The sequence below is a fragment of the Danio rerio genome, chromosome 18, assembly GCF_049306965.1.
Source record: "Danio rerio strain Tuebingen ecotype United States chromosome 18, GRCz12tu, whole genome shotgun sequence".
NCBI lineage: Eukaryota > Metazoa > Chordata > Actinopteri > Cypriniformes > Danionidae > Danio > Danio rerio.
In genome coordinates, this window is record NC_133193.1 from 19,027,744 (window position 1) to 19,040,646 (window position 12,903).

The 12,903-nt window shown below is 33.9% G+C and overlaps 1 protein-coding gene across 3 annotated transcripts in view; it reads left to right on the forward strand.

Annotated features, from left to right (window-relative positions):
• Nucleotides 1-12,903, forward strand: part of nlrc5 (NLR family, CARD domain containing 5) — a 33,671-nt gene that overhangs the window by 18,521 nt on the left and 2,247 nt on the right. For all 3 annotated transcript variants that reach the window (XR_012393549.1, XM_073928781.1, NM_001386270.1), the window contains exons 22-43: nt 592-681; nt 807-872; nt 1,007-1,090; nt 1,304-1,387; nt 1,463-1,546; nt 2,264-2,350; nt 4,161-4,223; nt 4,344-4,385; nt 4,587-4,670; nt 4,758-4,841; nt 6,235-6,318; nt 6,431-6,514; nt 6,593-6,679; nt 6,773-6,856; nt 6,936-7,040; nt 7,123-7,206; nt 10,142-10,225; nt 10,312-10,395; nt 10,474-10,557; nt 11,933-12,010; nt 12,115-12,198; nt 12,276-12,359. Coding sequence is in view for 2 of the 3 variants with exons in the window: in XM_073928781.1 (XP_073784882.1) it covers nt 592-681; nt 807-872; nt 1,007-1,090; nt 1,304-1,387; nt 1,463-1,546; nt 2,264-2,350; nt 4,161-4,223; nt 4,344-4,385; nt 4,587-4,670; nt 4,758-4,841; nt 6,235-6,318; nt 6,431-6,514; nt 6,593-6,679; nt 6,773-6,856; nt 6,936-7,040; nt 7,123-7,206; nt 10,142-10,225; nt 10,312-10,395; nt 10,474-10,557; nt 11,933-12,010; nt 12,115-12,198; nt 12,276-12,359 (1,794 nt within the window). In the remaining variant the exon portion in view is untranslated. The remainder of the gene's footprint in view (nt 1-591; nt 682-806; nt 873-1,006; nt 1,091-1,303; nt 1,388-1,462; nt 1,547-2,263; nt 2,351-4,160; nt 4,224-4,343; nt 4,386-4,586; nt 4,671-4,757; nt 4,842-6,234; nt 6,319-6,430; nt 6,515-6,592; nt 6,680-6,772; nt 6,857-6,935; nt 7,041-7,122; nt 7,207-10,141; nt 10,226-10,311; nt 10,396-10,473; nt 10,558-11,932; nt 12,011-12,114; nt 12,199-12,275; nt 12,360-12,903) is intronic.

A 12,903-nucleotide genomic window follows, 5' to 3' on the forward strand; every position in this document is an offset into this window, starting at 1 on the left:
CTATTACTGTTGCGATGGCAAGCAGCTGCTTTGTTTTTTATTTATTTATTTAAAAAGTGCATTAAAGCTGAGATACAACCTGAAAGACGACAATACAACGCTTATTATCACAATCATCAGCACTTTTAATAGTTGATTTTACAGACTTATAATATGCTGTTGCTCTATTGGAGTTTTCATTTCAAAATGGCCGCCGCGCCATTTAGTGGCTGTTTTCCAAATTACACAAGAGTGTCGCTTCTTGGTGATTCTATGCTCTTTGGTCATTCTAAGCTCTTTGCTTTAGCTCAACCGCTCTCACTGGCAAAGAAATAATAAAAACTAAACACCATTGGGTGTTTTTTAAAAAGGGGTGGAGCTACTCTATGCTCTCTTTTTCAGTTGAGATTACGTCAAAAATGGAATACCTTTATTTCACAATGATGCTTATTGTACATCATCTTGTTATATTTTGGGAGAGGCAAGTGCCATTTCGGTCCAAAAAAATTGCTGATAAAATAAAAGTTACATTTAGGCAGAATTTAACAGGGGTATAAATAATTTTGGGCTTGACTGTACGTATTGTGCCATTTAATACTTACTCCTTCACAGCCTCATTGGCAACCGAATGACTCAAATCGGGGCACTGCATCTGGTCAACTCAATGAATACCTGTGAAAAAGTTGTTGCTGTCGAAGTCAGGTAAAAGCCCAAGCACTACAGCACCTATTTTTCAGTTTTACTTTCAATTTGTTGATTATCTCTGAAAAATGTTGTTCATAATAACGCAATAACTCATCTAAAGGTATATGCTTTCTTGTCTGTAGTCTTGGAGTGGAGGATCAGTCTCTGATTCAGTTTGTGCAAGAACATGCCAATGGCAAGACTCTTAGGTAATTTCCCGGAATGCATGTGAGCTATAAAAAACACAATCAAAAAGTCACATGAACGATTTGATTAATTCACTCAAGTCAAAAGTGAAAGTGTGTTGGTGTTCTTCTTCCTCTTATTGTTGTCTTTTGTTCAGGCTAAGGGAGTGCAGTTTTGAGCTTGCACACTTGAAGATGCTTGTGAAAATCCTGACAAAATGCCCAAGACTCCTTTCATTAGAGTGAGTGTTTGCGCTCAGTTGTATCACTTTGTACCATGAAGAGTGGTGTAAACACTTCTGATGTTCAAATATTCAGTCATATTTATAGATTTGTCCATTTTTAATAGACACAATAGTTTACTATCAGTGGTTTTAGTCACGAGTAACCCTTGCATATTTATTAAAGCCATAAAGAAAATGGATTTTAGGTTTTATTGATTCTCTCTTCTGTAGATTGTCTTCTAATTCACTGAACAGTCAAGGACTTTTTTCCTTACTGGATAGCCTGGCTGAACTATCCACAATCCAAACTTTAACGTGAGATTTTACTGTTAATTATTCATTTCTTGTGCATATTTTGGCAAATGTTTAATTAGCATCTGTTCCTCTCAGGTTGAGAAATAATGGCCTGAATTCTGAGCAAATTGAGCATTTTGTTAAACAGTTTAGTCACTGCAACCAACACAGAGACATCAGGTAAGAGCACATCAAATCATTTTTACATTTTACATCTATTTCTTTTTTGATTTTGGCATTTTACCATTGTTTTATACCCAAAAAGCACAACAACCTAAACAAAAATATAATATTTTCAGTATTTCATTTGTGAATTAATTTACATTAATTATAACTGTCCCTCAAGCCTAATTTCCTTAAGGACCAACATTTCAACCTGTATTGAAATGACATGTGAGACATATAAAGTGTAAAATCCTGGTTCATTTAATTTAGAGTATGCTTTGCTGTATTGTTCCCAAATTAGGTAAAAATTCTGAAAATATCGCCTTGTGCGTTTATTAAATATGCTATCTATAAAATTAGCCTTAGTAAGATGAATGCCATTTATTCAACAACAGAATTCAAAGCACAAACAAAACTGAGATTTGATTCAAACTGCATTATGAATATTTGAGAAAAAAATGACACAATTCTCCCATGCATGTATATCCGTACATTGTTCCCAATATGCTTTCTTGTGCACAACTTGGTTAAATACATGAGTTTATTGTAATTAGTTTATAACGTGAGTGTGTGAAATGTGTGTTTTAAGAAGTTGCTTTCCAAAAGTGCCAAAAGCTGAAGAAACAATGAAAAACTGATGTAGTGATGCTGTTTTTCTCTCTTTATTAAGTTGTTATTTTTATATGGAGATATAATGTGAGTATAATGATGTCTTTGGGATGTTTTTATTAGAATCGAAGAGTCGTGGATGACAGGAAGTGCTGCTATTGGCCTCATTGCGAGATGCCTCAGTCTACAGCAGCACATCAGAGAAATCAGGTGTGGTTTTATGCAGTGACCTACAAACACACATCATGTGACTGCTGAGCATTTTATGATCTATAAGCCATTAAATAAAATTATCACAGTATTTGTAATAATTTGTGTACAAAACTGTATCATTTTGCAAATACTGTGAAAGAGACTGGTAGTACTAGTATCTGCTAAGTTCACCTGCTGACTTCTTTAAATATTTTTGGTTTTCTCAAATAAGTGTTTGTAAAACTGTGGGTATGTTCCCTACTTTCCTATGTTGCAATGTTAACCACATTCTATCTCAAAATATTTTATATAGAAATAAAATATTTAATAGAATATAATATGTAATATTTCCCAGTGATGGGTTGCGGCTGGAAGGGCATCTGCTTCATAAAACTTGCTGGATAAGTTGGCTTTTCATTCCAGATTAATAAAGGGACTAAGCCAAAAAGAAAATTAATGTATGAATGAATGAATATCAAATATATTTTTTAAAAAGGTTACACATATTAATAAAATGATTATCTCTTGTATACAGGGCTTTACATTAACACCTGCATACCCGCCAAATGCGGGTAGATTTCAGCTCTGGCGGGTTAGACAGAAACCTCCACTAGCCACTTTAAATTATAGGTTTCTTAAAAGCAGGGTTCAACAATAAGCATGGCCCAATATTCTAGCAAATATGATATTAGAATTGAGAAGCAGCACGACTGACAAAAATAACTGTGTTCACGCGAGCAAAAAAATGGTGAATACAGAAGAACATGATCACTTGCGCTAACAGCTGATGTGATGCGCACGACTGTTAAAAAGTGCGCCCACGCTCCCATTTACTTGTGCATAGCAACCGTGGCTAGAGGAAGCGCAACGGGTGCGATTGGTTTCTTTTAAAATAGACTGGACAAAGAGCGATGATCGTGCACCCACAGTCCTGCTGCTTTCAAGAGCTTAAGATTAAAAAAAATACACATATTCTTTTGTAAGCAGCAGCGGTCACTGCTTTCATTTTAATTACTCTTAGAAGAGATTATTAACAGGCCTATATTAACTGTGGGCACGGTATGTTTCACCTGCTTTCATTTGCTTACAGTTATTTTTGTAAGTATGGTTTAATAATTTTTTTACAATAACATTGCTTTAATGGGAGATTACTCCTCGTTTATGTGTAGCTAACTGGTGATCTGGGACTTTTAGCCAGGACAGATTACTGTGCATATTTTAGATACATGACAATAATTCTTTTTTTAAATGTAATGTTTTTTTTTAAAGAAAAGTTTTGTTGAATTAAAAAGTGCACCTATACAGCTATATTTCCTTGTTTTTACACATTAAAAATTGTGGGTAAGAAATACTTAATTGGTGTGGTCAGAGATAAATTTGGTAAATCCCTAATTTTGAGCGATGAAAAGTCGTGAAATAAAAACTGATTGCACTGACACAACCCATTTGCTCATGCACACTGAGCAAGCTAATACACAACACACACAGGAAGTTAATCGAATGAGGAGGCAAAGAAAGAAAAGTGTGGCTATTAAAAATGGCGAGTGGCTAGTAATGTTGGAAATCTACTAGCCACAGTGGCTGGTGATCAAAAAAGTTAATGTCAAGCCCTGCTTGTATATATATATATATAACTATCTCAAAACACATTGCTGTATAATGGCACAAAGAATCTACATTTACATACATGCAATTCTATTAGCAATTGATTCTAAATTAATACTAACTCAATAATGCATTCCTAATTAAATATGAGAAATGTTCAAGGGTAACTATTCCTTGAGAAACCTTCTAAAGAGATTACTAAATGTTTACATTACATTTTCAGGGTCCACCGTGCATCTATAAACATGATCATTGAAGCCAATTCCATTTCCAGCTCCACTTCAGTGTAAGTTACTGTACATTAATGTTTATCCCCATGGAATGTGGTTTTCTATGAATTATTGTGCATAGATAAGCTTCACAGTATTACATATTCAGAGCTAATTTGGGCCTTTTTTTTTTACAGCGGTCATTCTGAAAATGTGTTGCCTGCTCTGCAGTCTATCAGGTGTGTAGTATTTTTTGCTTATGAGGTGGTTGTGTTTATTTTTGCTTTTAATGACTTTTATTTTAATACATAGCCTCTCAAATCTGACAGCTTTTTAAAAATATTCTCAAGCCAACATAAGGTTTTGCAGTGCTAATTCATTTAAAAAAAAGGGATCTTCTTACATTTGATTTAAAATGCCACTTTCGTCACATTCTTCAGCTTTGATGACTGTGATGTAGAAGGACAGCACCTCACTCAACTCGCACTTCCCATCCAGAAATGTCATGCCTTACTGGATTTAAAGTAAGTCACTTAGAGTTTTGTTTTATCAGATTAGATTAGAAAAGCAGATTTCTCTTTATATGATTTCTGGTATTGTGTTGTGTCCAGGTTCTCGCCACTTAAATTGGACAGAATAGGTGCAGAGTTTTTTTCTGCAGTCATTCCATTCTTAAGGAATCTCAGGAACATCACGTAAGTTTCCTTGATTTTTCAAATATATGTACTAAGTGGGCATTTCTATATTTATAGTGTTGAGTGGACATGCATTCACTACAAGACATTACTGACTTTTATTGGTGCTCTGATTCCAGAGCATGTATTTAGCCTGAATATGGACAATTTATTAATATTTGTTTTGATATTAGAATAATTTGACAAAATCAATCTTGATTTGTTATATAATATCATGCAATAAATAATACATTTATTATGAGCACAATTGTGTTGAGCACTACGGTGGCCAAAAGAGCTTAAAAGCGCTGCAACTTAAGAAAACAGATGCATATAGAAAAAACACCAGCAAATTAAGAAAACAACTTCATCAGATTGACAGCACTTGTGTTAGGCTCTCTTAACCACCAAACATAACAAAAGAAAGTTATTAAAAATAATCTTCGTGCTACAAATATTAACAGTGTTCATGGTTCTAAACATTAAATAAATAATAATTTAATGTCATTTCACTTTCTTTAGTTTAAAATATGCACATAAAGAGCATTTTAAAATGAGTAAAAATACAATTGCAAGACATACACGACCTGATAAAAGTCTTGTCACCTGTCCAAGTTTTAGGAACAACAAATAATAGCTGGACTTCTAGTTGATCATTTGCTATCAGAAATGGCTTATATGAGGCAAAGGCCATTCGATTATGCTTATTGTACCAAAATAAAATACGATCATGCCTTGATTTTGAATTATTTAATTCGGACAGTAAGGTCTGGGTTTGCATATGGCAAAGAAAGCGTTCTTGCAGGACTCCCAGAGTTCATCAAGATTCTTTGGATTCATCTTCAATGCCTCCTCCTTCATCTTAGCCCAGACATGATCAATAATGTTCAGCTCTGGTGACTGGGCTGTCCAATCCTGGAGCACTTTGACCTTCTTTGCTTTCAGGAAGTTTGATGTAGAGGCTGAAGTATGAGGAGTGCTGAAGAATTTGCCCTCTCCTGTAGTTTGTAATTTAATGGGCAGCACAAATGTCTTGATCCACTCTGCAGATCCCAAACCATGATTTTTCCTTTACCAAACTTGACTGATTTCTATGAGAATCTTGGGTCCATGCGGGTTCCAATAGGTTTTCTGCAGTATTTGTGATGATTGAGATGCAGTTCAACAGATGATTCATGGGAAAAATCTACCTTCTGCCACTTTTTCAAATGATCAACTAGAGGTCAAGTTATTATTTGTTGCCCTTAAAACTGGGATCGATTAAAAAATAAAATAAAATAAAAAATAAATATATATATATATATATATAAGCCTGGTTTGTACTTTAAGTTTAAAAATAATTTTTTGAAATCCTATATACAGTACAGTACTTGCTACATTCTAAGTATTATTATAAGTACTGTGTTCTTTCCAGTCTGGATCTGAAAGGAGCCGCTGAGGAGGAAGTGGAAACTCTTGCTGAGGCCCTGCCAAACACTCCAGCCTTTGAGAGTCTGAGGTGTGTCAGTTTTTACATTTAATTTTGAACAGCAAACGTGGTGGGAATTATTTTGCATAATTTCATTCTCTATTTACCTTACTGCATCTTTTAAATATTCCCTTTCTTTCAGCTTGTCCCAGCTTGTCTTAAGTGACCGTGGAGCTACACTATTCGGAAAAGCTTTTCAAAATGTGCCAAATCTGAAGTCATTCAGGTACCTCAAGCAGGTTTATGATTGTTACTCTATGCAGCAGAATACAGATCTCTGATTGGTCAATATCTACTTGTGCAGTATGTTGCAGTGCTCTGGTTGGACAGCAGCTCGAGGCTGTGACTTGGTCAGAGGCTTGATGCAGTGTGTTTTGCTGACAGAAATACGGTACCTCATGCTGTACAGTGTTTATAATATTACATTCACACTGACAGGGTATACTGTACTGTGCTATATTTAATACTATGCTCTCAATAATAGACTGGAGTCTGTGGTACTCGACCAGGAGGGTATAAATATCCTAGCTCAAGGCTTGAGTCGACTGGCCTCACTTCGGAGGCTCAGGTAATGTTAGTTGTATATTTTGCAAGCAGAAACCCATTCAGTTTTTTATGCTTAAGCTTGATTTTTGCTCTTTCCTTAGCTTAAACAACATTACAGTGGTGACATCTGAGACTTTTGTAAATGGCACTGGAATACTCTGTCTACTGGCCTCTTTTAAAGGTTTCAAACAGATGGAGGAGATTGAGTATGTATTGTTGTATGCAAATCACATGTACAAGTGCTAGCAGCTTTTGGAAACATGTACATTTTTTTTTTCTTATTTGAAGGTTGGAAAGTTGGCGGATGGGAGATGGTGGTACCAATGAGCTTGTGAAATACATACCTTCATGGACAGGGCTGGTAAAAATAAGGTATGGCATCTGCATTGAGCACGAGATTAGGAATAAGCGTTACCTACAACATGAGAGATATTTATAAGGTGTATGATGACCTCTAGTGGAGATCCTTAAACATATACTTCAATGGCAAATGAAATGTGTACTTTAATTTAGTGACAGTAAAGATTTGTATTAGCGTTAGAACAGTGTATTTGAATTATATCTGAAGAATCATGTGCCATGAATAAAAGACTGGAGATTAATGGCACAATTAAATACACAAGGCTTAACATTAACTTTTTTGATCACCGTCCTGTGTGGCTAGTAGTTTTCCAACATTACTAGTCACTCACCATTTTCACTAGCCACAATTTTGTTGTTGAAAAATATATATTATATATGCATAAATATGACTTTGATGTGCTAAAATTACTTGATTTAGATTTTGTGGAATGTCCACATTCCTCCTCGTCATTTTACTTTTTTTACTTTGAGCATGAGCACATGGGTCATGCTTTCATAATGTTGTATTACAATTAGTTTTTATTTCACATGAAATAAAAGAGCTCAATATAATTAGTAATAAATATAAATAAAAAATATAAATATATAAAAATAAATATAAATAAGTTATTATTTCTTAGCCACAAATTTTAAATAGTGTGTAAAAGCAAGCAAAATATTGCTGTATACTATACTTTTTATTTAACAAAACATTTCTTAAAAAGCAAAAACGGTTGACACCTGGTAACTACACATTAATGGAAAGTTAATATTCTATATCCTGTTCAAATAATAGCTAAAGTGAAAACAACTGGTGCTGCTTACAAAAAGACCAATCTGGAGCAATCAACTTTTTGTCTAGTCTATTTGAAAAAGAACCGATCACACCAGTTGCGTTTCCAGGCACAGTTGTTTCAAGCAAGGAATCGGGAGCTTGCATGTGTTTTAAACAGTCGCAAGCATCACATCAGCTGTTGGCATGAGGGATTATCCTCTCATTTGGTATTTAACAGGCTTTCTTTTGCCCGCACAAACATAATTATATTTGTCAGTCATGCTGCTTCTGCTGCATTTGCACAAATATTGGGCCATCCTTATTGTTGAACCCTGCTTTTAAGAAAACTACAATTTAAAAATAATTTTCAACCAGCCAAAGTGGCTAGTGGAGGTGGCTGTCTAACCCGCCACAACTAAAATCCTAAAATGTACCCGTATTTGGCGGTTGTTAATGTAAAGCCCTGTGTGTATATATATATATATATATATATATATATATATATATATATATATATATATATATATATATATAATTGTGTGTGTGTGTGTGTATATTTATATACATATAATTATTTATATATTTATTTTCGTAGGAATATATATATATATATATATATATATATATATATATATATATATATATATATATATATATATATATATATATATATATATATATATATATATATATATAGTTGCAGTCAGAATTAATAGCCGCCCTGAATTATTAGTGCCACTGTTTATTTTTTTTCCCAATTTCTGTTTAACAGAGAGAAGATTGTTTTAGCACATTCTAAGCATAACAGTTTTAAAAACTTATTTCTAATAACTGATTTATTTTCTTTTTGTCATGATGACAGTAAATAATATTTTACTTGATATTTGTCAAAACACTTCAATACAGCTTAAAGTGACAATTAAAGGCTTAACTAGGTTAATAAGGTGAACTAGGCAGGTTAGGGTAATTAGGCAATTTATGTATAACCATGGTTTGTTCTGAAGATTATCGGGAAAAAAAATGCTTAAAGGGGCTAATAATTAACTGCTTTCATTCTAGCCAAAATAAAACAAATAAGACTTGCTCCAGAAGAAAAAATATTATCAGACATACTGTGAAAATGTCCTTGCTTTGGTAAAAATCATTTGGGAAATATTTAAAAGAGAATAAAAAATCAAAAGGGGGCTAATAATTCTGACTTCAACTGTATATATATATATATATATATATATATATATATATATATATATATATATATATATATATATATATATATATATATGTAAATAATTAATAGTGTAATTTTTTTTTCCTTACATTTTTGAGCGTTATTCCATATTTACTTTTCCTCAGCTTAACATATTACTGAAAGGGTGTCTATTAATCATCAGAAGATGGTCTTTATGCCATCATTGGTTGATCAAAGTCGTACGTCTTAAAATGAGTGTGACCTGTTCCAGCTTCTCGAGGACAAAAGGATCCACTGCCACTTCAAAAGTAGCTGCTAACTGACTTAGAGAGTGTGTACATGAATCTACTCTGTTGGAATTAGCAGTATGCTATCAGCTGATTATATTTTCTTCAGTGTCAGCTAGCCTTCTCAAGTCTCTGACAGTTTTTAGCACGTTGACTTCACCCATCTACCACAAACAATGCTGAGTTGATGCTTGTCAGGTTATTAGCTTATTAATGGGCATTAGACAGGCAAAAAACTTAACACAAACTTTTACCAATCAGCATAAAGACTTTCTGATGATCTGAGCTGAGGAAAAGTATATACAGAACATAGGTCCAAAAGAAATAAGTGTTTGTAAGAGGAAAAAAATCTACATTTAGTTTTTTATTCATTTAATTTAGGAACATTCATGTAATTTATTGAATTATTTATCTGCCTGCACTATTAATTATGTATATATTTATTTACGCAGGAGTGTGTGGATTTATTTTTTCATTCATCTATTTATTTATTTGCGTATTTATTTATTGTTTTTGCAGGTTTTGTCCTACATACACTAGACTTTACTCTAAATTTTTTTTTTTTATTAAAAATTAATTCCAATCATTTTGATCAACAGTATTCAGTAGATTTTCTATCCCAGTACACGGCTACAATAACTGATACACTACATCATTATTCAATTTCTTCAATGAGCTTCATAGTTTCTTATTGATTAATACATTTTTTTGCAGTCTGTCAGAAAACATTGTGACTGACCAGGCCGGAGAGAAACTCCTCACAGCACTTTCCCATTGCAGAGCTCTTCAGCAGCTCAAGTAAAACATTTACTCCTTTGAACGAATATGCAATATCGCTTTGAAAAATAAAATAAGCTACTGATTTTGGCATTTTGCTTTGACAGGTTGTCTAAAAACAAGCTTGGTCAGGCCAGTGCTGCCAAGCTTGCTAAAATTCTTCCATTGCTACCTCAGCTTTCAGAACTCAAGTAAGTTTCTTGTTGAGGTGTTTGCAGTAGCTTTTCAATGACAGTAAAAAAGTTTAATCGTTTTGCTTGTATTTGCAGTTTATCAGAGAATCAGTTTGGCCCACAAGGATCAAGTGTTCTTTGTGAAGGTTTGGTGAGCATGAAGGCACTGAAAAAACTACAGTAAGACACAAAATATATAACAGTGACTCATATTATAGTGATATACAGTGATAATATTACAGTGATATATTTAAACAAAATATTCCTATAGCTATGGATAAAATTGAGAATGCACTTTACAATTCCTGACTGTATTTTAAAAATCCAGTACATCCAGAGAATCTGTAAATTTTCAATTAAATTATTCTGTGAAGAGCTGGCCTTCACAGCAAGAAGGTCGCTGGTTCAAGCCTCAGTTGGGTCAGTTTGCATTTCTGTGTGGAGTTTGCATGTTCTCCCCGTGTTCGCGTGAGTTTCCTCCAGGTGCTCCGGTTTCCCCCTACAGTCCAAAGACATGCGCTATAGGTGAATTAGGTTGCGTTAAATTGTCCGTAGTGTATGTGTGTGAAGGAGTGAGTATGGGTGTTTCCCAGTGATTGGTTATGTGGCGACCCCTTATTAATAAAGGGACTAAGCAAAATAAATAAAGGGATTAAGCTGTATTCTGTGAAGATTTGCTTAAACAAATTCTAAAGGTTTAAAATATTTAGAGTGCTATTTTGTCAGAAAAATATTTGTTTGAAATCTTTTTGGAAGTTATTCCTTATATAATTTGCTATAATTTTTCAATAATTTTCTATTATATAAATAAGTTGTAGCATTGGAATCACATACCTAATACTCAATATGCACATTTAAAAAATAAAGCTCTAAATTACAATTTTTTTTTAATTTCAAATTAGGAAATAAATGGAAATTTCATCAGTTGAATAAAACAGAAATGACATGTTGCTCTGAGCATTTTCAAGTGTTTTTTTAATTAATATTTACCATAGCAGTAGATTTTGATTCATTCATTTTCTTTCAGCGTAGTCCCTTTATTCATCAAGGGTCGCCACAGTTGAATGAACCACCAACTTATTCACCATATGTTTTACACAGCGGATACCCTTCCAGCTGCAACCCTGTACTGGGAAACATCCATACACACACACACACACACACACACACACACACACACACACACTACGGCCAATTTAGTTTATTCAAATCACCTATACTGCATGCCTTTGGACTGTGGGGGAAACCGGAAAACCCGGAGGAAACCCACACGAACACGGGGAGAACGTGCAAACTCCACACAGAAATGCCAACTGACCCAGCTGGAACTTGAAACAGCAACCTTCTTGCTGTTTGGCAACAGTGCTAACCACTGAGCCACTGTGTCGCCCCAGCTGTAGATTTATTAAATGAAATAATACCACTATCAAAAGAGACAGAAAAGCGTTGATGTTACCAATAATTCCTAATAAATTGTGCTGTATTGAAATTGCTTGACTCTATATAATGTGATTTGGTTGTTGTACACTGTAATCCAATACTTGTTGTCTTTCAGTTTGACTTCGGTTGAGTCTTCAGATCTGGTTGGTGTGGCTTCATCCTTAAAACACTGTCCATCCATAGAGGATGTCAGGTGGGATCAGATTTTTTTAATGTAGAATTATACGTTTATGAATAAATAGATCCAGATAATGCATTGGTATATTCCTTGTGCTCCTTGTGTGTTTTCTAAATTAGTTTGTCATGGAATGGATGTGGTGACAGTCTTGCACGGACACTGGCTGAGATTCTTCCCTTGTGTACGAAGCTGAAAAGACTCGAGTAAGTACTGAGATGCTTACAACCATGATATTTACGTGATTACTCTGTGCTGATGATATTAAAACTAATGATTGCAGCCTGGAGGCTAATAACATAACCACAGCGGGAGCCACACTGATTGCCAAATGCCTCCCATTATGCCCATCCATTGAAGTTATAAGGTATGATAACTAGCCTGTAAACACTTTATCCAGCAACTGTACTGTAGAGATCAAAATTAATTGATTTATATAAATTATAAATAATCTAATCCTTATGATGTGTAAAAAAAAACTCTTGAATTAAGTATTAAGTATTACCTTCATGCTAATTAATTCTTGTAGCTTAATAATTATCAGATTAAATCACGCTCAAAAAAGGTTTGCTGGTTGTTCAAACTAGTTATTTTAAAAAAGCTGAAACAACACGATTCTTGAATTGAAGTTAACTTAATTCCTTTGATTGTTTGGAGCCCAGCATTTTTTTACAGTGAATTATCTAAGGGTCTATTTTGAGGATGATTTTTGGTTCCTTTCTTGACTTTGCTGTCTATAGGGGTCAGAGAGCTCTTAGATTTTACCTAAAATATCTAAATATGAATGAAGGTCTCATGGGGTTGGTGCAACATGTAATTGATGCACAAGTTTTAATAACAGAATTGAAATTTTTTGGGGAATTAACCCTTTATTAGGATTTATAAGACAGGACAGACATTACTACCAGTTA